The 21122-nt window shown below is 44.8% G+C and overlaps 1 protein-coding gene and 1 pseudogene across 1 annotated transcript; both read left to right on the top strand.

Moving 5' to 3' along the window:
- Positions 1 to 9619: 9619 nt before the first annotated feature.
- Positions 9620 to 11512, top strand: LOC123068123 (uncharacterized; the record flags this gene model as incomplete). The annotated part of the gene is made up of 3 exons (XM_044490606.1): positions 9620 to 10003; positions 10187 to 10477; positions 11462 to 11512. Coding segments are annotated over 3 exons (726 nt in total), but the record flags the coding sequence as incomplete, so codon positions are not given.
- Positions 11513 to 11921: 409 nt separating this feature from the next.
- On the top strand, positions 11922 to 13036 carry LOC123067065 (agamous-like MADS-box protein AGL28; annotated as a pseudogene).
- Positions 13037 to 21122: the final 8086 nt, after the last annotated feature.

Below are 21122 nucleotides of genomic sequence, written 5' to 3' on the forward strand. Positions count from 1 at the left end.
TCTCCCTTGCATGACTCGCAAGCGATTAAGGGAAATTAAGATTTTGCCATGCTGCCAACCTCTTGCACCCTTCTCCTCCTTGCTACCGCCAGAGAAGCCACCGGGAAAGCCTATGTAATGCCAGTGAGAGTGGCAGTGAGGTCTCAGCTTCTCCCCTAGTGGGTGAGGGGTCTGTGGATGCCTAGGCGGCGGCCCACACATTTGTAATATTTTAGTCGCTTATTCATCGAAGAAATCTAAATATTCACATGCTGATGTAATGACTTTAGTTGACTTCAATTGACAATTATATGCAATATGATAAGAGTAAGCAATTTCTCAATTTCTAATGCTTTGGCCAAATGCATATATTCGTAGCAAAAGACTAGACCACACACACACACACCATCCAATCAATCAAAGCAATTAATACAATCTTACTCCAGTATATGCATCATATGAATGTGGAATGACAACTGACTATTAGGATAAGAATTTTAATGATGCACCTAATGTTGGAAATATGCCCTAGAGGCAATAATAAAATGGTTATTATTATATTTCCTGGTTCATGATAATTGTCTATTGTTCATGCTATAATTGTGTTATCCGGAAATTGTAATACATGTGTGAATATATAGACCACAACACGTCCCTAGTAAGCCTCTAGTTGACTAGCTCGTTGATCAACAGATAGTCATGGTTTCCTGACTATGGACATTGGATGTCATTGATAACGGGATCACATCATTAGGAGAATGATGTGATGGACAAGACCCAATCCTAAGCATAGCACAAGATCGTGTAGTTCGTTGCGCTAGAGCTTTTCCAAATGTCAAGTATCATTTCCTTAGACCATGAGATTGTGCAACTCCCGGATACCGTAGGAGTGCTTTGTGTGTGCCAAACGTCACAAGTAACTGGGTGACTATAAAGGTGCACTACGGGTATCTCCGAGTGTCTGTTGGGTTGGCACAAATCGAGACTGGGATTTGTCATTCCGTATTGCGGAGAGGTATCTCTGGGCCCACTCGATAATGCATCATCATAATGAGCTCAATGTGACCAAGTGTCTGGTCACGGGATCATGCATTATGGTACGAGTAAAGTGACTTGCCGGTAACGAGATTAAACGAGGTATTGGGATACCGACGATCGAATCTCGGGCAAGTAACATACCGATAGACAAAGGGAATTGTATATGGGATTGATTGAATCCTCGACATCGTGGTTCATTCCGATGAGATCATCGAGGAGCATGTGGGAGCCAACATGGGTATCCAGATCCCGCTGTTGTTTATTGACCGGAGAGGCGTCTCGGTCATGTCTGCATGTCTCCCGAACCCGTAGGGTCTGCACACTTAAGGTTCGGTGACGCTAGGGTTGTTGAGATATTAGTATGTGGTAACCCGAAAGTTGTTTGGAGTCCCTAATGAGATCCCGGACGTCACGAGGAGTTCCGGAATGGTCCGGAGGTGAAGATTTATATATAGGAAGTTCAGTTCGGCCATCGGGAAAGTTTCGGGGGTCACTGGTATTGTACGGGGACCACCGGAAGGGTCCCAGGGGTCCACCGGGTGGGGCCACCTATCCTGGAGGGCCCCATGGGCTGAAGTGGGAGGGAAACCAGCCCCTGGTGGGCTGGTGGGCCCCCCTTGGGCCCCCCAGCGCCTAGGGTTGGAAACCCTAGGGGTGGGGGGCGCCTCACTTGCCTTGGGGGGCAAGCCACCCCCTTGGCCGTCGTCCCCCCTTGGAGATTGGATCTCCTAGGGCCAGCGCCCCCCTAGGGGCCCTATATAAAGAGGGGGGAGGGAGGGCAGCCGCACCCTAGCCCCTGGCGCCTCCCTCTCCCTCCCGTGACACCTCTCCCTCTCGCTGTGCTTGGCGAAGCCCTGCCGAGATCGCTGTTGCATCCACCACCACGCCGTCGTGCTGCTGGATCTCCATCAACCTCTCCTTCCCCCTTGCTGGATCAAGAAGGAGGAGACGTCTTCCCAACCGTACATGTGTTGAATGCGGAGGTGCCGTCCATTCGGTGCTAGGATCTCCGGTGATCTGGATCACGACGAGTACGACTCGCTCAACCTCGTTCTCTTGAACACTTCCGCGCGCGATCTACAAGGGTACGTAGATGCACTCCTCTCTCTCCTTGCTAGATGACTCCATAGATTGATCTTGGTGAAGCATAGAATTTTTTTATTTTCTGCTATGTTCCCCAACAGTGGCATCATGAGCTAGGTCTATGCGTAGTTTCTATGCACGAGTAGAACACAAACTTGTGGGCGTAGATGTTGTCAACTTTCTTGCCACTACTAGTCTTATCTTGCTTCGGCGGCATCGTGGGATGAAGCGGCCCGGACCGACCTTACACGTACGCTTACGTGAGACAGGTTCCACCGACTGACATGCACTAGTTGCATAAGGTGGCTAGCGGGTGTCTGTCTCTCCCACTTTAGTTGGAGCGGATTCGATGAAAAGGGTCCTTATGAAGGGTAAATAGAAATTGGCATATCATGTTGTGGTTTTACGTAGGTAAGAAACGTTCTTGCTAGAAACCTATAGAAGCCACGTAAAAACTTGCAACAACAATTAGAGGACGTCTAACTTGTTTTTGCAGCATATGCCTTGTGATGTGATATGGCCAAAAGGATGTGATGAATGATATATGTGATGTATGAGATTGATCATGTTCTTGTAATAGGAATCGCGACTTGCATGTCGATGAGTATGACAACCGGCAGGAGCCATAGGAGTTGTCTTTATTTTTGTATGACCTGCATGTCATTGAATAACGCCATGTAAATTACTTTACTTTATTGCGAAACGCGTTAGCCATAGAAGTAGAAGTAATCGTTGGTGTGACAACTTCATGAAGACACGATGATGGAGATCATGATGATGGAGATCATGGTGTCATGCCGGTGACGAAGATGATCATGGCGCACCGAAGATGGAGATCAAAGGAGTAATATGATATTGGCCATATCATATCACTATTTGATTGCATGTGATGTTTATCATGTTTTACATCTTATTTGCTTAGAATGACGGTAGCTTAAATAAGATGATCCCTCATAATAATTTCAAGAAAAGTGTTCCCCCTAACTGTGCACCGTTGCGAAGGTTCGTTGTTTCAAAGCACCACGTTATGATCGGGTGTGATAGATCCTAACGTTCGAATACAATGGGTGTAAGGAAGATTTACACACGCAATACACTTAGGTTGATTTGACGAGCCTAGGATGTACAGACATGGCCTCGGAACACGGAAGACCGAAAGGTCGAGCATGAGTCGTATAGAAGATACGATCAACATGAAGATGTTCACCGATGTTTACTAGTCCGTCTCACGTGATGATCGGACATGGCCTAGTTGACTTGGATCATGTTTCACTTAGATGACTAGAGGGATGTCTGTCTGAGTGGGAGTTCATTGAATAATTTGATTAGATGAACTTAATTATTATGAACTTAGTCTAAAATCTTTACAATATGTCTTGTAGATCAAATGGCCCACGCTAATGTTGCCCTCAACTTCAATGCGTTCCTAGAGAAAACCAAGCTGAAAGATGATGGCAGCAACTATACGGACTGGGTCCGGAACCTAAGGATCATCCTCATAGCTGCAAAGAAATATTATGTCCTAGAAGCACCACTACGTGAAGCACCCATCCCAGAGAACCAAGACGTTATGAACGCTTGGCAAGCTCGTGCTGATGATTACTCCCTCGTTCAGTGCGGCATGCTTTACAGCTTAGAACCGGGGCTCGAAAAGCGTTTTGAGCAACACAGAGCATATGAGAAGTTCGAAGAGATGAAAATGGTTTTCCAAGCTCAAGCCCGGGTCGAGAGATATGAAGTCTCCGACAGGTTCTTTAGTTGTAAGATGGAGGAAAATAGTTCTGTCAGTGAGCACATACTCAAAATGTCTGGATTGCACAACCGCTTGACTAAGCTGGGAGTTAATCTCCCGGATGACGCGGTTATTGATAGAATCCTTCAGTCGCTTCCACCGAGCTACAAGAGCTTTGTGATGAACTTCAATATGCAGGGGATGGAAAAGACCATTCCTGAGGTATATTCAATGCTGAAATCAACGGAGGTAGAGATCAAAAAGGAACATCAAGTGTTGATGGTGAATAAAACCACTGAGTTCAAGAAAGGCAAGGGTAAGAAGAACATCAAGAAGGACGGCAAGGGAGTTGCCGCGCCCGGTAAGCCAGTTGCCGGGAAGAAGTCAAAGAATGGACCCAAGCCTGAGACTGAGTGCTTTTATTGCAAGTGAAGTGGTCACTGGAAGCGGAACTGCCCCAAGTACTTAGCGGAGAAGAAGGCCAACAACACCAAAGGTATATGTTATATACATGTTATTGATGTGTACCTTACCAGCACTCGTAGTAGCTCCTGGGTATTTGATACCGGTGCGGTTGCTCATATTTGTAACTCAAAGCAGGAGCTGCGGAATAAGCGGAGACTGGCGAAGGACGAGGTGACGATGCGCGTCGGGAATGGTTCCAAGGTCGATGTGATCGCGGGTCGGCACGCTACCTCTACATTTACCTACGGGATTAGTTTTAAACCTCAATAATTGTTATTTAGTGCCAGCTTTGAGCATGAACATTGTATCTGGATCTCGTTTAATACAAGATGGCTACTCATTTAAATCCGATAATAATGGTTGTTCTATTTATATGAGAGATATGTTTTATGGTCATGCCCCGCTGGTCAATGGTTTATTCTTAATGAATCTTGAACGTGATGTTACACATATTCATAGTGTGAATACCAAAATATGTAAGGTTGATAACGATAGTCCCACATACTTGTGGCACTGCCGCCTTGGTCACATTAGTGTCAAGCGCATGAAGAAGCTCCATGCTAATGGACTTTTAGAGTCTCTAGATTATGAATCGTTTGACACATGCGAACCATGCCTCAAGCGAAAAATGATCAAGACTCCGTTCTCCGGAACAATGGAGCGAGCAACCAACTTATTGGAAATCATACATACTCATGTGTGCGGTCCAATGAGCGTTGAGGCTCGCGGAGGCTATCATTATGTTCTCACTCTCACTGATGACTTGAGTAGATATGGGTATGTCTACTTGATGAAACACAAGTCTGAGACCTTTGAAAAGTTCAAGGAATTTCAGAATGAGGTAGAGAATCAACGTGACCAAATGATAAAGTTCTTACAATCAGATCATGGGGGAGAATATTTAAGTCACGAATTTGGTACGCACTTAAGGAAATGTGGAATCGTTTCACAACTCACGCCACCTGGAACACCTCAGCGTAACGGTGTGTCCGAACGTCGTAATCGCACTCTATTGGATATGGTGCGATCTATGATGTCACTCACAGATTTACCGCTATCATTTTGGGGATACGCTCTATAGACAACTACATTCACTTTAAATAGGGCACCGTCTAAATACGTTGAGACGACACCGTATGAATTATGATTTGGGAAGAAACCTAAGCTATCGTTTCTAAAAGTTTGGGGATGCGATGCTTATGTCAAGAAACTTCAACCTGAAAAGCTTGAACCCAAGTCGGAAAAATGCGTCTTCATAGGATACCCTAAGGAAACCAATGGGTATACCTTGTACCTAAGATCCGAGGGCAAGATCTTTGTTGCCAAGAACGGGTCCTTTCTGGAGAAAGAGTTTCTCTCAAAAGAAGTAAGTGGGAGGAAAGTGGAACTCGATGAAGTACTACCTCTTGAACCGGTAAGTAGCGCAGCTCAGGAAGATGTTCCTGTGGTGCCTGCACCGAATAGAGAGGAAATTAATGATGATGATCAAGGTACTTCGGATCAAGTTACTACTAAACTTCGTAGGTCCACGAGGACACGTTCCACACCAGAGTGGTATGGCAACCCTGTCCTGAAAATCATGTTGTTAGACAACGGTGAACCTTCGAACTATGAAGAAGCAATGGCGGGCCCAGATTCCAACAAATGGCTTGGAGCCATGCAATCTGAGATAGGATCCATGTATGAAAACAAAGTATGGACTTTGACAGACTTGCCCAATGATCGGCGAGCGATAGAAACAAATGGATCTTTAAGAAGAAGACGGACGCGGATGGTAATGTTACCATCTATAAAGCTCGATTTGTCGCTAAGGGTTATCGACAAGTTCAAGGGGTTGACTACGATGAGACTTTCTCTCCCGTAGCGAAGCTGAAGCCCGTCCGAATTATGTTAGCAATTGCCGCATACTATGATTATGAGATACGGCAAATGGACGTCAAAACGGAATTCCTTAACGGTCATCTTAAGGAAGGACTGTATATGATGCAGCCGGAGGGTTTTGTCGATCCTAAGAATGCTAACAAGGTATGTAAGCTCCAGCGCTCCATCTATGGGCTGGTGCAAGCATCTCGGAGTTGGAACATTCGCTTTAATGAAATGATCAAAGCGTTTGGGTTTATGAAGATTTATGGAGAAGCCTACGTTTACAAGAAAGTGAGTGGGAGCTCTGTAGCATTTCTCATATTATATGTGGATGACATACTTTTGATGGGAAATGATATAGAACTTTTGGACAGTATTAAGGCCTACTTGAATAAGTGTTTTTCAATGAAGGACCTTCGAGAAGCTGCTTACATATTAGGCATCAAGATCTATAGAGATAGATCGAGATGCCTCATAGGTCTTTCACAAAGCACATACCATGATAAGATATTGAAGTAGTTCAATATGGATCAGTCCAAGAAGGGGTTCTTGCTTGTGTTGCAAGGTGTGAAATTGAGCTCGGCTCAATGCCCGACCACGGCAGAAGATAGAGAAAAGATGAATGTCGTCCCCTATGCCTCGGCCATATGGTCTATCATGTATGCCATGACCTGTACCAGACCTGATGTAAACCTTGCCGTAAGTTTGGCAGGAAGGTACCAAAGTAATCCCGGCATGGAACACTGGACATTGGTCAAGAATATCCTGAAGTACCTGAAAAGGACTAAGGACATGTTTCTCGTATATGGAGGTGATGAAGAGCTCGTCGTAAAGGGTTACGTCGATGCTAGCTTCGACACAGATCTGGATAACTCTAAGTCACAAACCGGATACGTGTATATTTTGAATGGTGGGGCAGTAAGCTGGTGCAGTTGCAAGCAAAGCGTCATGGCGGGATCTACATGTGAAGCGGAGTACATGGCAGCCTTGGAGTCAGCGCATGAAGCAATCTGGGTGAAGGAGTTCATCACCGACCTAGGAGTCATACCCAATGCGTCGGGGCCGATCACACTCTTTTGTGACAACACTGGAGCTATTGCACTTGCCAAGGAGCCCAGGTTTCACAAGAAGACCAGGCACATCAAGCGTCACTTCAACTCCATCCGTGAAAATGTTCAAGATGGAGACGTAGATATTTGTAAAGTACATACGGACCTGAATATAGCAGATCCATTAACTAAACCTCTCCCCAGACACTACTGGAATCTGGCACTTTGCCATCTGCCATGGCAGATGGCAAAGGCATGGTCGGCGGATGGCAAAGGCTTTGCCATCTGCCAGCAGATGGCAAACAGTTCGTCTGAAACCCTGCCGGTAAAGGCTTCTTTGCCATCTGCTGGCTGATGGCAAAGAGCCTGTGGCTTTGCCATCTGCTGGCAGATGGCAAAGCCTCTTAACGGGGTTAGCTCCGTTAGAAGGCTAACGGCATACTTTGCCATCTGCCAGCAGATGACAAAGGCTGCAGCCTCTTTGCCATCTGCTAGCAGATGACAAAGGCTGAATGCTTTGCCGTCTGCCAGCAGATGGCAAAGAGATTTGCCATCTGCTGTCAGATGGCAAAGAGCCCAAATAGGCCAGCCCAAATGTTACATGTAGATGACACGTGGCCTCTTTGCCATCTGCCAGCTGATGGCAAAGCTCTTTGCCATCTGCCAGCAGATGGCAAAGTGACTATATTGCCCCATTTAATTTTGTTTTTCTTATATCAATTCATTTTCACAGAAATCAAACACAAATATATTTATATGACGAATATAGCATATTCAACACATATTACCAATAGTCGTGAACACATATGTATCCAACACATGTTACCAATAGTAGCAAGTTTCATCCGTACATATACATAGTTTCATCAATATTACACAGTTTCATCCATCACTACTAGGGAAAAGGCTAGCAGCAGCGCGTGTTTTCAGGCTAGCAGCAGCGCGGGTGGCCGCGCTACTAATAAGGCACTACAGCTAACTCATAGTAGTAGCGCGGCCCCAACCAGCGCTACTACTGTTGAACGATATCAGCAGCGCTTTTTAGGAACGCGCTACTATTAACTAGCTGTAGCGATTTCTTCATCCCATGCTACTGCTATATCTTTCATCATTTTCCCTTTCAGTTCTCCTTTCAGATGCTAGAAACCAGGTACTATCTTTCATCAAATTCATAAACCATTACTAGGTACGGTAGTACTCCCTTCGTTTCAAATTACTCGTCGTGGTTTTAGTTCAAACCACGACGAGTAATTTGGAACGAAGGGAGTACTAGGATAACAATTTCATGCATAGCCAACATGCATCCTCAAGCAGTACATGGTCATATCAACGGCCATCATCATATGTAGTTCTAGATGATATCGACGACGATCATGATATGTAGTTCTAGATGATATAGCCACACACACATATGTAGTTCTAGATGATATAGCCACACACACATATGTAGTTCTAGATGATATCGAAGACAATCATCATCCTCAAGCCTGGGCGGTTGGTGTTCCTGATAGTAATTAGGATGGCCTGTCCAACACGAAGATTCTTGCCATCGAGGAATTTCTTCCACCCAACCGAGCTTAAGTGTGTGCGACCGTCCGTGTCCACGCGGTAAGTACAGGTTGTGACGGAGCCCCTTGCAGTAAGGCGTAGTCCAGCTGAGCCTTCTTCATCAGGCTCGATACCATAACTCACAGATATGCTCTTTGCCAATTTCTGAATAAGAAAAACATATCAATTAATAAGCATCTGATCGAACTCTACACTAAAACATATATATCATCGACTAGATTCCACACAACATATACCATATCATTGGACTGTACACTAAGTAATTCACACTATTAATTTACATTTGTAAGTATAACATACCATATCATGTCGATCAACCATGGTATTTGTCAAGCGGGTCACGAATGGCACCCCGACAAAGTCAGCACGTGGCGGAATTATGTCCCACAGGTTGGACACCTCCTCCTCACTCAGCCTTGTTCTTTGAGCTACGATGGCTTCATGAAGTGGGTCCTCATCATCTTCATCGAGTGGGTCCTCATTATCTTCATCATCTTCATCATCTTCGTCATCTTCATCATCTTCCACCAGGTTGAGATAAATGACAGCTAGCTTGGGTCTTTCTGCTCGGAAGTTGAAGCTGATCAACTCACCACCAGTAAGATGCATGCGAGCGACGAAACGGGCCCATCCATCTCCTCCAATCTGCGACATATTGCGTCCTTTCTCGACCTCCATAGTGTACGGCCCCCCAGGAGCCTCAAATGTCACAGTGTCTCCTGTCAGCTTGTTGAATTTCAACCTCATATTGCATGGGACGATCTGTGTAAACTAAGCAAAATGACACAATGCAGTAATGCCAACACTAAAAATAAAATAGTTATTACATTTCATCTAATTTCTTACCGCGGCCCTCGCCTTCTCTCCCCGCGGCAGGGCCTTCTCCTTCGGCCACCCCTCCGTCGACTCCGTCGTGGAACGCTTCCTGGCGGGGGAGGCTGCGGGGGCTGGCGCGAGGGAGGAGGGCGCTGCCGACCACCGCTTGCTGGCCGGGGAGGGCGCTGCCGGCGAAGACGAGAAGCTCGAGAAGCTGCAGCAGGAGTTCGACGAGATGCGCACGGAGCTGGTCGAGTTGAAGAAGCGGACCAAGCGCACGGACAAGGCCATGGTGAAAGAGCGCTCTGCGGGGGACCAGATAGCGGCTTGGTTTGACCCCAAGGTGCGCGACATGGGAGACGAGGACATGGCGGCCTTCTTCGCCGCGCTGATGCAGATGAAGGACGCCGTCTTCGATCGCGCCAACCAGGTTCTCCTCGAGGCGATGCACGCCCACATGAGCCGCATGGCGGAGGTGGCCCCCCCGCCGCCGCCGCCCCGGATCTTCGGTGGCAGCACCTTTGAGTACGGTAGCAGCAGCGGCACCGCCAACGACGGGATGGTGTTCCAGTTTCTGGTGCCTCCGCCACAGGAGCAGGGGTTCGAGGCCGGGATGGATATGCAGCAGATGGTGATGCCGCCGCCCCCTCCGTCTCACGTGGTCGCCGCCGGGATGGATGTGCAGGAGATGCCTCCGTCGCCGGGGTTGGCCGCCGGGATGGATCTGGAGCAGATGCAGATGACGATGCCTAAGCCGCCGGGGTTCGACGCAGGGCTAGACAAGGAGATAGATCAATGGCTTGATGTGATGCTGCCGCGTCCGGAGTTCACTGCCGGGATGGAGACGGTGCAGCAGGGGCTCCATCAACTGAACGCCGTTTCCGTATGCCTAGATTACATATGCATCTTCTACTTAAGTCTTCGCGTTAATTTTTTGTTTTGTTTGAAATGAAGTCGTCGCGTCAATCTTTGGTACATGCTGTGCATCTACCCTGGATCTGGACGAAATTAAATATTTCATCAACATTTTTATTTGGCCATTTCCTTTCCTTATCATGCATTAATGGGTTGTAATCTGTATTGCACCGATATGAATGAAATACAAAGGTCGATCTGTGCTGGATACATCTATCTATTAATTACTCTGTATACTATTACTAAAATAAGGGACAAACGAGCCATCACATGCACTCACATAATCTACAATTTTGACACCGTTTATCAGAATTTTTAATGGCTGAGATTTAAAAGATTCAAAAATTACATACGACTATATTTGGTACAAACAAGTCACGTCAGAGGAGGTACATCCATATGACATATGTATATGCAAATAAAAACTATACATGCAAAAACCGCATGGGGCATGTGGTTAGCAAATTCAAAATCCGTAATACAATACATGTGCAAATACGCGTCTGTCATTTCCTCTTACCATTAATTCCTCCGGCCAGAAGCATTGTGCGGTACGCATCTTACGGTTGATTTGGTCATCAGCTCGTATTTACTTTACTTGCCCAAGCCTGTGACTCTCGATTTCTTCCTCCCCCAAAAGCATCATGTGACTTGGGTTATAACCGAACCGAACCGATTTGTTGGTGGACCGAACTGTCGGGCTTGGAGGACGCCGTATGTCGCATGGTTTACTGTGATTTGTTGTCGTGCAAGGTCGCTGGATGGTCATGGCGCGCGCCGTGCAGGACCGACCCGACCTCCATGTGCCTCGATCGAGGTCGTGATGAGCGTGGGGCGGGGCCGGATGTTGGAGCTCATGGTCAAGGAAGACGCTGTCAAGGGTGCCGGCATGCACTCGTCGCCCATAGAGGGTCCGAGTCAACTTGCCTGTTTTCTGTTTTTTTTTTCCCAGAGCAGCAGGAGCCAGGAGATGCGAGTGACTCAGGTTCCCTCCCTCCCTTGACCCGCGTCGTTACGTCCGGTTGAGAGCTGTATCCAAGCTTCGTGCCCTCCTGCGGAAACCACCCGGTGCAACTGATTCAGCTAAGCGCATACAAAAGAAAAAAAAGGAACGCTTTCTTTTGGGGGTGCGAAGGAATAGTTTCTAAATACTCTCTCCGTTCCAAAATAGATGACTCAACTTTGTACTAAGGTTAGTATAAAGTTGGGTCATCTATTTTGGAACAGAGGGAGTAAATAATAGGGTGTACGTAGTTATCCTTTGACGCGTGAGTTTAATGTATACCCAATCGTATCTCATTGCCAATCACGAAGTTTTAATGTACGTAGCCCAGCGAAGAAGGGATTCCTCTCCGGACGCTTGCTATATAAACCCCCCCGACCCCGAGACGTAGCCACACCAAAGCCACACCCACAGCCACTCCTCTTCCTCCCTTTCTCTGAGGCTAGCCACCGAGCAAGCGAGCAATGGCGGCGCCCAACCGGAGAGGTGGCAGCGGCCGGAAGAAGATCGTCATCCGCCGGATCGAGCAGGAGGATGCCCGGTTCGTCTGCTACTCCAAGCGCCGCCAGGGGTTCTTCAGCAAGGCCACGGTTCGCCTTCTCTCCCCGCGGCAGGGCCTTCTCCTTCGGCCACCCCTCCGTCGACTCCGTCGTGAAACGCTTCCTGGCGGGGGAGGCTGCGGGGGCTGGCGCGAGGGAGGAGGGCGCTGCCGACCACCGCTTGCTGGCCGGGGAGGGCGCTGCCGGCGAAGACGAGAAGCTCGAGAAGCTGCAGCAGGAGTTCGACGAGCTGCGCACGGAGCTGGTCGAGTTGAAGAAGCGGACCAAGCGCACGGACAAGGCCATGGCGAAAGAGCGCTCTGCGGGGGACCAGATAGCGGCTTGGTTCGACCCCAAGGCGCGCGACATGGGAGACGAGGACATGGCGGCCTTCTTCGCCGCGCTGATGCAGATGAAGGACGCCGTCTCCGATCGCGCCAACCAGGTTCTGCTCGAGGCGATGCACGCCCACATGAGCCGCATGGCGGAGGTGGCCCCGCCGCCGCCGCCGCCCCAGATCTCCTTGGAGTTCGGTAGCAGCAGCGGCACCGCCAACGACGGGATGGAGTTCCAGTTTCTGGTGCCTCCGCCACAGGAGCAGGGTTTCGAGGCCGGGATGGATATGCAGCAGATGGTGATGGCGCCGCTGCCTCCGTCTCAGGTGGTCGCCGCCGGGATGGATGTGCAGGAGATGCCTCCGCCGCCGGGGTTGGCCGCCGGGATGGATACGGAGCAGATGCAGATGACGATGCCTAAGCCGCCGGGGTTCGACGCAGGGCTAGACAAGGAGATAGATCAATGGCTTGATGTGATGCTGCCGCGTCCGGAGTTCACTGCCGGGATGGAGACGGTGCAGCAGGGGCTCCATCAACCCAACGCCGGCTTCCCGTACTGAGAGCCCGAGTCCAGTGCATATGGACACTAGTTTCGTATGCCTAGTTTACATATGCATCTTCTACTTAAGTCTTCGCGTTAATCTTTTTTTTTTTGATTTGAAATGAAGTCGTAGCGTCAATCTTTGGTACATGCTCTGCATCTACCCTGGATCTGGACGAAATTAAATATTTCGTCAACATTTTTATTTGGTCATTTCCTTTCCTTATCATGCATTAATGGGTTGTAATCTGTATTGCACCGATATGAATGAAATACAAAGGTCGATCTGTGCTGGATACATCTATCTATTAATTACTGTGTATACTATTACTAAAATAAGGGACTCTCGCCTGTAGCATGGCAGCAAATAAAACACACTCATCTTGGCATCGGGCCATGAACCAAGACGCCCAAACGTCCAAGAAAGCTAAAGTGCAGCACGCCTAAAAAATTATACAGGCCAGCGATACTTGCACGTATGAAAGTCAACTAGAAGTACTATATACTTCAATAGACATGTCTCGTCTATTAGGCAAAAATATTTTGCCCGATAGATTAGGATCATGAGTATGAGAAACAAAAAAGGCTGTGAACATACAAATAAATGGAGATATTTGAAATACAAATAAAAGTACGGGCCTTCAAAAAAAAAGATAGACTGAGGTGTCAGCATGCAATGATTACAAACTACGCACCGTTAAATGTTTATAAATAAAAACACAAGAACTGATGCATAAATCTAAATATCAACAGGAATATATGTCACTAATTCTTAATAAGATATAATCAAAATCGACGTATCTTAAAAATACACGATCTCTTGATTCTAATATAAAGGTTGAGATTAAAAGATAAACAAAAGTATTCATGACTTTAATCAGTGAGCAACGGTCACACACAAAAAGGTTCGCATACATAGGCATCGAGAAATTAGCCATTTGGGTTTGCATCTATGTGGCACATATAGACAAGGAAAGGCCTACCGGTAAAAAAGGGAAATACTTTTGCTTAGGCATATATGTTCTCCCTCGGTTGTTTTTACTCCATTTATTATATTTATCCAAAGCCAAATTTTGTAAAGCTTGAATATATTTATAGGAAAAATATCAAGATCTACAATACCAAATAAATATAATATGACAAATTTATTCCACAATGGATCTAATGATGTCAATTTTGTATTTATTTTTTCGTATAAAAGTTAGTCAAACGTTGAAGAGTTTGTCTTGAGACAAGCTCATATTCAGAGTAAAAAGAAACTGAGGGAGTACATAAATTTGCATGAGGTCTATAGAAACTCCGCAAGGCCAGCAGTAATAGGAAGGCAACATTACCCAAGGAAAAAATGCTATAGAAAAAACATTCGCAAACTACATAGTGAAACAGCCACAAAAATCAACAAAAATGTCAGAGGGACAGATGCAAAGATCGCCAACCAATCATAAACACCAAAATCCAAGAAATTTGTCAGTTTGTGATAATAATTATATATGCAGTTTTATCATGTCGGTCGAGAATACGAGTTTTTTAATCTTTTGTAAAATACATCCTAGATAAATCTTTTATGATGTGGATAAAAAAAATGATTCATTCATATATATAAAATTTGATATATTGATTTTTTAATAATTCTGATTGTGTTTTATCAAGCTGCACATTCTGGCTACAATATATCTCCTGTAATTTTTGTTGCATATTATTGACTAATGCAGAAAAATTAAATAGGATAACATTCTCTAGACAAACTACTGCCAGAGAAAACAATGACATTCGCACGACAGAGAATAACAAGTTATGACGAGGGTGAGTGAGAGAACATTTCACAAATCTCGGCAACACTCAATGATAGTTACATTGATTTACATTCGAAAGCGAGATAGAATTGGAGTATTACGAGAAGACATCGAGCATATGGATCAGGTATGATATGGTATTCATAGAAATATGGGCAAATAAAAAAATCAAGTATAAGAAATAAATATTTACATTTTCTCTAAAATTCCAAAAAATCTTTGTGGATAGAATCAAGGGATGAGAAGGACTGGAATAGCGAAAGCTGAAAAATAGTATGAGAGATAATATTTTTTTTGCATTATGGGACACATACCATGACCCTTTTCGTCCTTCACCATCACACACCATTGTACTTGCCAACAACTTCATACAAAAAGGAATTGAATTTGCGCCAAAATCTAATTTTATTGTCCCGAGATGTAAATGTTGTTCATATTATCCTAGATGAATGCAACAACGAATAATATATATCAAGTATAGCTGCGCAAATACACGGGTCACACTGCTATATATATGCAAATTCCTTCATGTTTTTCCGTGAATCAGAATCTTTCCTTTCTTAGGGGAATCATAATCTTACCTGTTAAGTCGTTCTTATTCACACAAATATCGTCCTTTGGACCATACAAATATTAGGTCCAACATCACATCCGACAACACAAGAACTTATTACCTAAGAAACAGCCAGTAAACCATGCCAATGGAACGTCAGATATTTAACGCCCCCTGCCTCGCTATGTTAGGTACATGTATCCTTTGGATCGTCCATCCTTACGCAATCGGTCGTCTAGTGACCTCATATCATTGAGTTAGCAATCCTATCCTATCCTGGTGCACACAAATTTTCTCTCTCACAAAACTAGTTTTATTTTCTGCTCTTGGAATGTACTACGTGGCCAAGGCCAACCTCCTAAGTATGCCAATGACCTCTTCAAATTAATCTCTACAAATCCTCACGCTACGTTCATCCAAGATTTTTTTTACCTTGTTTGAAGCTACAAAATCCTTTCTACCTTCTTGACTAGATATCACCGAGATGAGGATATGGTGCAAGATCAACCATAGCATAGAGAAGAAATTTATAGTTCCATCCTACGATTCGCCCTCGCATCACTCTCTGTAGGCCATTCAAGGGCGATTAGGATTTTGTCATTGTGGCACGCTCCTCCAACCCTCTTCTTCTTGTCGGCTACAGGGCATCCACCAGAAGAGCCTATGTTGCTACTGGTGTGGGTGGCAGCGAGGCCTCAATTGGCCCTAGTTGGGTGGATGGTCTGTGCACGCCGAGGCGGTGGCCTCATGTTGGGTGGGGGTTGGGGTGGGGGTACTCTCACGATTGTCATATTTTATTCTCACCTTCATGGAAGAAAGGTGAAATATTCCCATGTTTGACTTAATGACTTCAATTGATTATGATATACAATAAGATCTTAATTTTTGGTCCGGATGCATATATTAATAGCAGAAGACTAGCTACATAAAAGAAAGGGACATGGCCAGGAATAAATAATCACATATATATGCACATTCAATAATCAATCAAAGAAATTTATAGAATCTTACTCCAATATTATGCATCACATGAAACTGGTTGTCACTCGACGCGGTATCATTACTTCATGTTTATCACCGTACAAACTAAAAGGACTCCCATGAATAATTTAGTAATGGATATCCTAATGTGAAATATAATAACACATTATTTATAAATATTGTTTATCTAGATCTATTCCAATTAAAACCTGATTATATCAGTTATTTGACTAGCAAGCACTAATATGCATGAGAAGATATTTCATATGGATGATGGTTTTTCCGGGTTGCCTCGATTAATCAGTGACACACACTTAAACTATGTTTACTCATATTTGTTCTCTACAGCTTGGGCATGCGTTTATGTGCGCAAGGAGAAATTTGAGAGGATGAATATGATTTGAGAATAGTGTACTCTTACTATTATTTTTAGGGGGATATGTTCATGTAGATTGGGAAACATAGGATATGAATCTCTGTGGCTTGGTAAATGGAACAATTCACTTCTAGCAGAGTCGTTCCCCTATTTGGACTTACATGTCACTGATGCAGACATCTCATTTCTACCTAAGCCAAGTTGAGGTTGATTTATTTCATATGCACAATAACCCTTACCGTAAGGATCCATGAGTGAATTACAAATTTTGATAGAATGTATTCATGCCATCAGTTCATTTGACTAGAACCATATTGATTCATCAGATCGTTGGGTGCATTACTACATCAAGTGAATATTACCAATTCTTATTGAAGACGTCATCCCACCTAAACACTTCATATATATTTTGAAATATAAAGAGGATATGCAACATAAGTATTTTGCTTGCCTTGTTTTATCCAGTATGCTAAACACCATCAATATGTTAGAGATGAGAAGTTACAACAATGGCAACAATCTGGTATGTTTTCTTTATGACTCTGTCATTAATTAATATAAAATTTTCCACTGCCCAATACATTTCATGTTGGACATGTCTCAACATCACATGGGCTTCGAATCCGAATCAGATTGCCTCAATATTGCAAGGTACGCCTTGTTTACATGTGGAGCTTTTTTATTGTTATTCCACTATGGCATCTCGAATTCTGCCAGTTCCGTAGTGCACTCAGAGTTGCGTCCCGTGGCCTCCTGTTTAGGAGGATAGGTCCAAGGTAAAGGAGGATCACCATAAAAAAGAAAGGAAAAGAGTTCCAAAACAACTCACATAGGATTTGTTTTGGATCCAAGTCAAAACGCGATCGACGGTCCATGAGTTTTTTTGTGAAAAGGAAAAAAGGTTCATTGGACGCACCATCTCAAAGCTTGGCTCATACGTCCCCTACCCTCAAAAAAAAACTTGGCTCGTACGTCCAATTGATTAAAAAAATGTTCATTGGATGCACCATCTCAAAATTTGGCTTGTACGTCCAACTCATGCAGAAAAGTTTGTTTGCATGAAAGTAGGAGCGGGAGGTGTAGCCCGGTCTCATATGGCGTTCCTCGGGGCTTGAGGAGTCTTATACCCATTCATTGCTGAAGTTTTGGCTCTTGGATAAGGGGCGGTGTTTTGCCCACACAACTTTTGTGGATACTCACATGTGATAAGAGAGATGGACTGATCGGAGTTAGTCTACCTTTGGAACTCGAACAACAATTCTCGCTCAATTGCACAGCTGGGCACTGCCGCCTTCTTTTTCTCAACTCACGCAAACTGAGCGTTGGCGGCCGGAGGCACCCATGGCTCTAGTGCAGCCGCTCAATTAATATGGCAAATAGTCGAGCAAACACTTGCAGATTGTAACTAGCCCGGGGCACTCAGCTCACATGCTTGGGCTTGCAGTTATTGCTACCGAAGGTGGTGGACATGATGTTACTAGCCAAGGTGTCGTCCTCCACCGCCTATAGTGCCTCACAATGTTACCAATGGAGCAGCCGACTCAGGAGTCAGTGTTGCTTGATGAAATTCCTCCATGGAAATATCATGTGAGAGGTTAACCGGATCTTACTAAATCTATGCTAAGATGGTCCTGGCCATGTGTTCCATGGTGTGTTGTCTATGGTGTTCAATAGTGATAACATTTGATATGTTCTTTTCATTGGGCTCCCTTGTTAAGCAAAACTAGCATGATGGTTCTGTATGCGGATGGGAACGACCACATGGTTGGCCAGATCATCTTACCACTATCAACGACAAGGACTAAAATTATGCTAGTATGGTATTATTTTCTATTATATTCTTGTAAATAATAGTAATTTCACCCTAGTGTTGGACAGACCATTTTTCTACATCCTGTTTCCTAGGTCCCTCTTGGACCTGGAGGAGGAACATTTTCCTCTTGCTTGACCACCAATGGCGCCCTCACAACATGGGGGGTCGAAGAGATATACAAGAGCAATGGTTGTCGGGGTTCGGGAGCCACTATGACAGGCGGTGAAGTCAGATATACTTTCATTTGCTGGAGGGCCTGCTCTGCTTCTAGGGTCCACCGAATGGACTGGTGTGAGAGCCAGCGCGCGGTGGCCAAGGGAAAAGAGAGAAGGTGGGGGAGGGGAAGAGGGTGTGGTGCCGCCAGGGGGGGAGGGCGTCAAGGGTGGGGGGAGAGCCGGTGGGGGAGACCGAAGACGGGCAGGGAGGTCACTGGTGCACATTTTTGTAGGCTACGAAGGTTCCAGCCAAACCTTCCAAGTGTGTAGATTTAACCCCCGTCTTGACTACCAAGTGATCGACATAGGCTTCCACATTACGCATGATCTGAGGGGTAAGACAATTCTCATTGTGCGTTCGTACATTGAGCCCATTTTATTCAATCCGAAAGGCATGCATACGTAGAAGAAAGTCTTTCTATGTATTCCGGCCGGACCAGCTACGCATGCCACTTAATTAGACGCCCAACGGAATCACCCACCCACGTATATACCGAATGCTTGATTAACATTTCAATTAGCACCCTTATGTTTTTGTTTCCTTACAAATAGCTCCATAAATTTTGCAACTAACACCCTAAAGCTTTTGTTTCCTTACAAAGAAGGACAAAATTTTGACAAGTCGAGGGAAATTTCACTAGAAATTTCGGCAGCATAACGCCATGATTTTGCACAGTTAACTTCACTTGTGATGTCTCCTCAAACAATAAACTTCCCTTGTGATAACCACGCACGTCATGTACCAACATGTCTGTGTCTAGCTCACACAGAGCCCCCAACAATAATCCTGCAACTTGAACATGCTGACTTTGGCGTCATTAACCAAGAGTTTTACAAATTGAACATGCTGACACATTGTTGTCATCTTCCTTCTCTGGCCCAATCATGTATTGTTGGCAGCGAAGATGAAGTCAGAACTTGCATATACTTCTCCTCCTGTACAGTCTACATTGAGCCAAGCTTCGCATCACCCTCAACGCCTTGCTAATATGTTGCAGCACCAAACATTCTGCAATTAACACCCTAATGCTTTTGTTCTCTTACAAACAACACCAAACATTTTTCAATTAACACCCTAATATAAAGCTTTTGTTTCCTTACGACAAGTTGGGGGAACTTCCACTAGAAATTTCGGCAACATAACGCCATGAATTTTGGAGCCACTGTTTGCACAGTTAACTTCATTTGTGATAATTATGTTCATCATGGGACTGGATTATTGGCACTTTGTTAGTAGTCCATTCGATTTTGAATTTGTGCTAGGTGTCGCATAAATCCAGTCTAAAGAGCTAGCCATATGTATTCAGATGATGTTTTGTCTAGCTAGAATGGTGACTGAATTGGCACGCATTGGTGCTAGTCTTCATTAAATCATCACTTTGACTAGTTGAACATGTTCGTAGGATAGTTGTTGTACTTGCATATAGATCATCAGTGTGAATGATCTGATGGGTGTGGCAAGCTATCACAAGTTAGCAGGCAGTTTTGATTTCTGCTAACAAAGCAAGCAGTTTCCAGCCAACCCTCTGCAGAATTTCCTATAGTGGCGTGAGGTGCGGTGAATTTCTCTCATGCGCGCTTTAATACTAGTACATACAATACATCGTGCTGCTACGGTAGCACTGCAGAGGCGCTACTAACGCTATAATGTCTATAGGCATGGCTACTACAGTGGAGCTACAGTGCATGTATTTCCTTTGTTCTTTCACAGGAGACATGCTAGAGTAGTAAAGTATATGCCATGTTTTTGCTATCGTCTACAGAACAAGATATTTTTGCTACAGATTACTAGGTGATACGAACAAACAGGTTCGAAATCATAACAAAGAGAAAAAGTTATGCTGCAAAATCAGGGGAACTCGCAAAAAGAAACTGGCAGGGACCTTGCAAATTCTTAAAATGACATGGTAGTTATCACTAAATAACCTCTTAGTTGAATCAAATAATTTGATAGTTTACCAGAAAGCAATGTAATTACTTTCTTTACTAATTATTTTATCAATTGGTTTGTGGTTGTAGATACTGACAGATGGCCCTCGTTACCTCTGAATTTTGAGCTACGAATAATTCAATCACTGTTTACAACTCTAAGATTAAGACATGTGGCAATTGGAAAACATCTTTTACCGGTGCAAGGAATCACTGAACAAATCCTGATGCATATATTATTTTTACACTAACCTTCGTTCGATCCATATATCGCCTAGCGTCTTGTCGTCCAGCGGCATCTCTTCCATCAGAAGGTTCACAAGAAAACTCATCAGATCGAGTGGTGCCATGCCAAGATTTCCTTAAGGAAGTTTAGATCGATCTTACAGAGTGCTAGGCAGCAGCCACAACAAGCATGGTCGAGGCATCCAAGACACGGCGTGGCCAGTCGGCGAGACAAGATGTTGGTGCCGCTCGATCTAAAACCCATGTGGCGAGACAAGGCAAGATCTTGGTGGCCATAGGAAGTGCCTCG

The sequence above is a fragment of the Triticum aestivum genome, chromosome 3B, assembly GCF_018294505.1.
Source record: "Triticum aestivum cultivar Chinese Spring chromosome 3B, IWGSC CS RefSeq v2.1, whole genome shotgun sequence".
Taxonomy (NCBI): Eukaryota; Viridiplantae; Streptophyta; class Magnoliopsida; order Poales; family Poaceae; genus Triticum; species Triticum aestivum.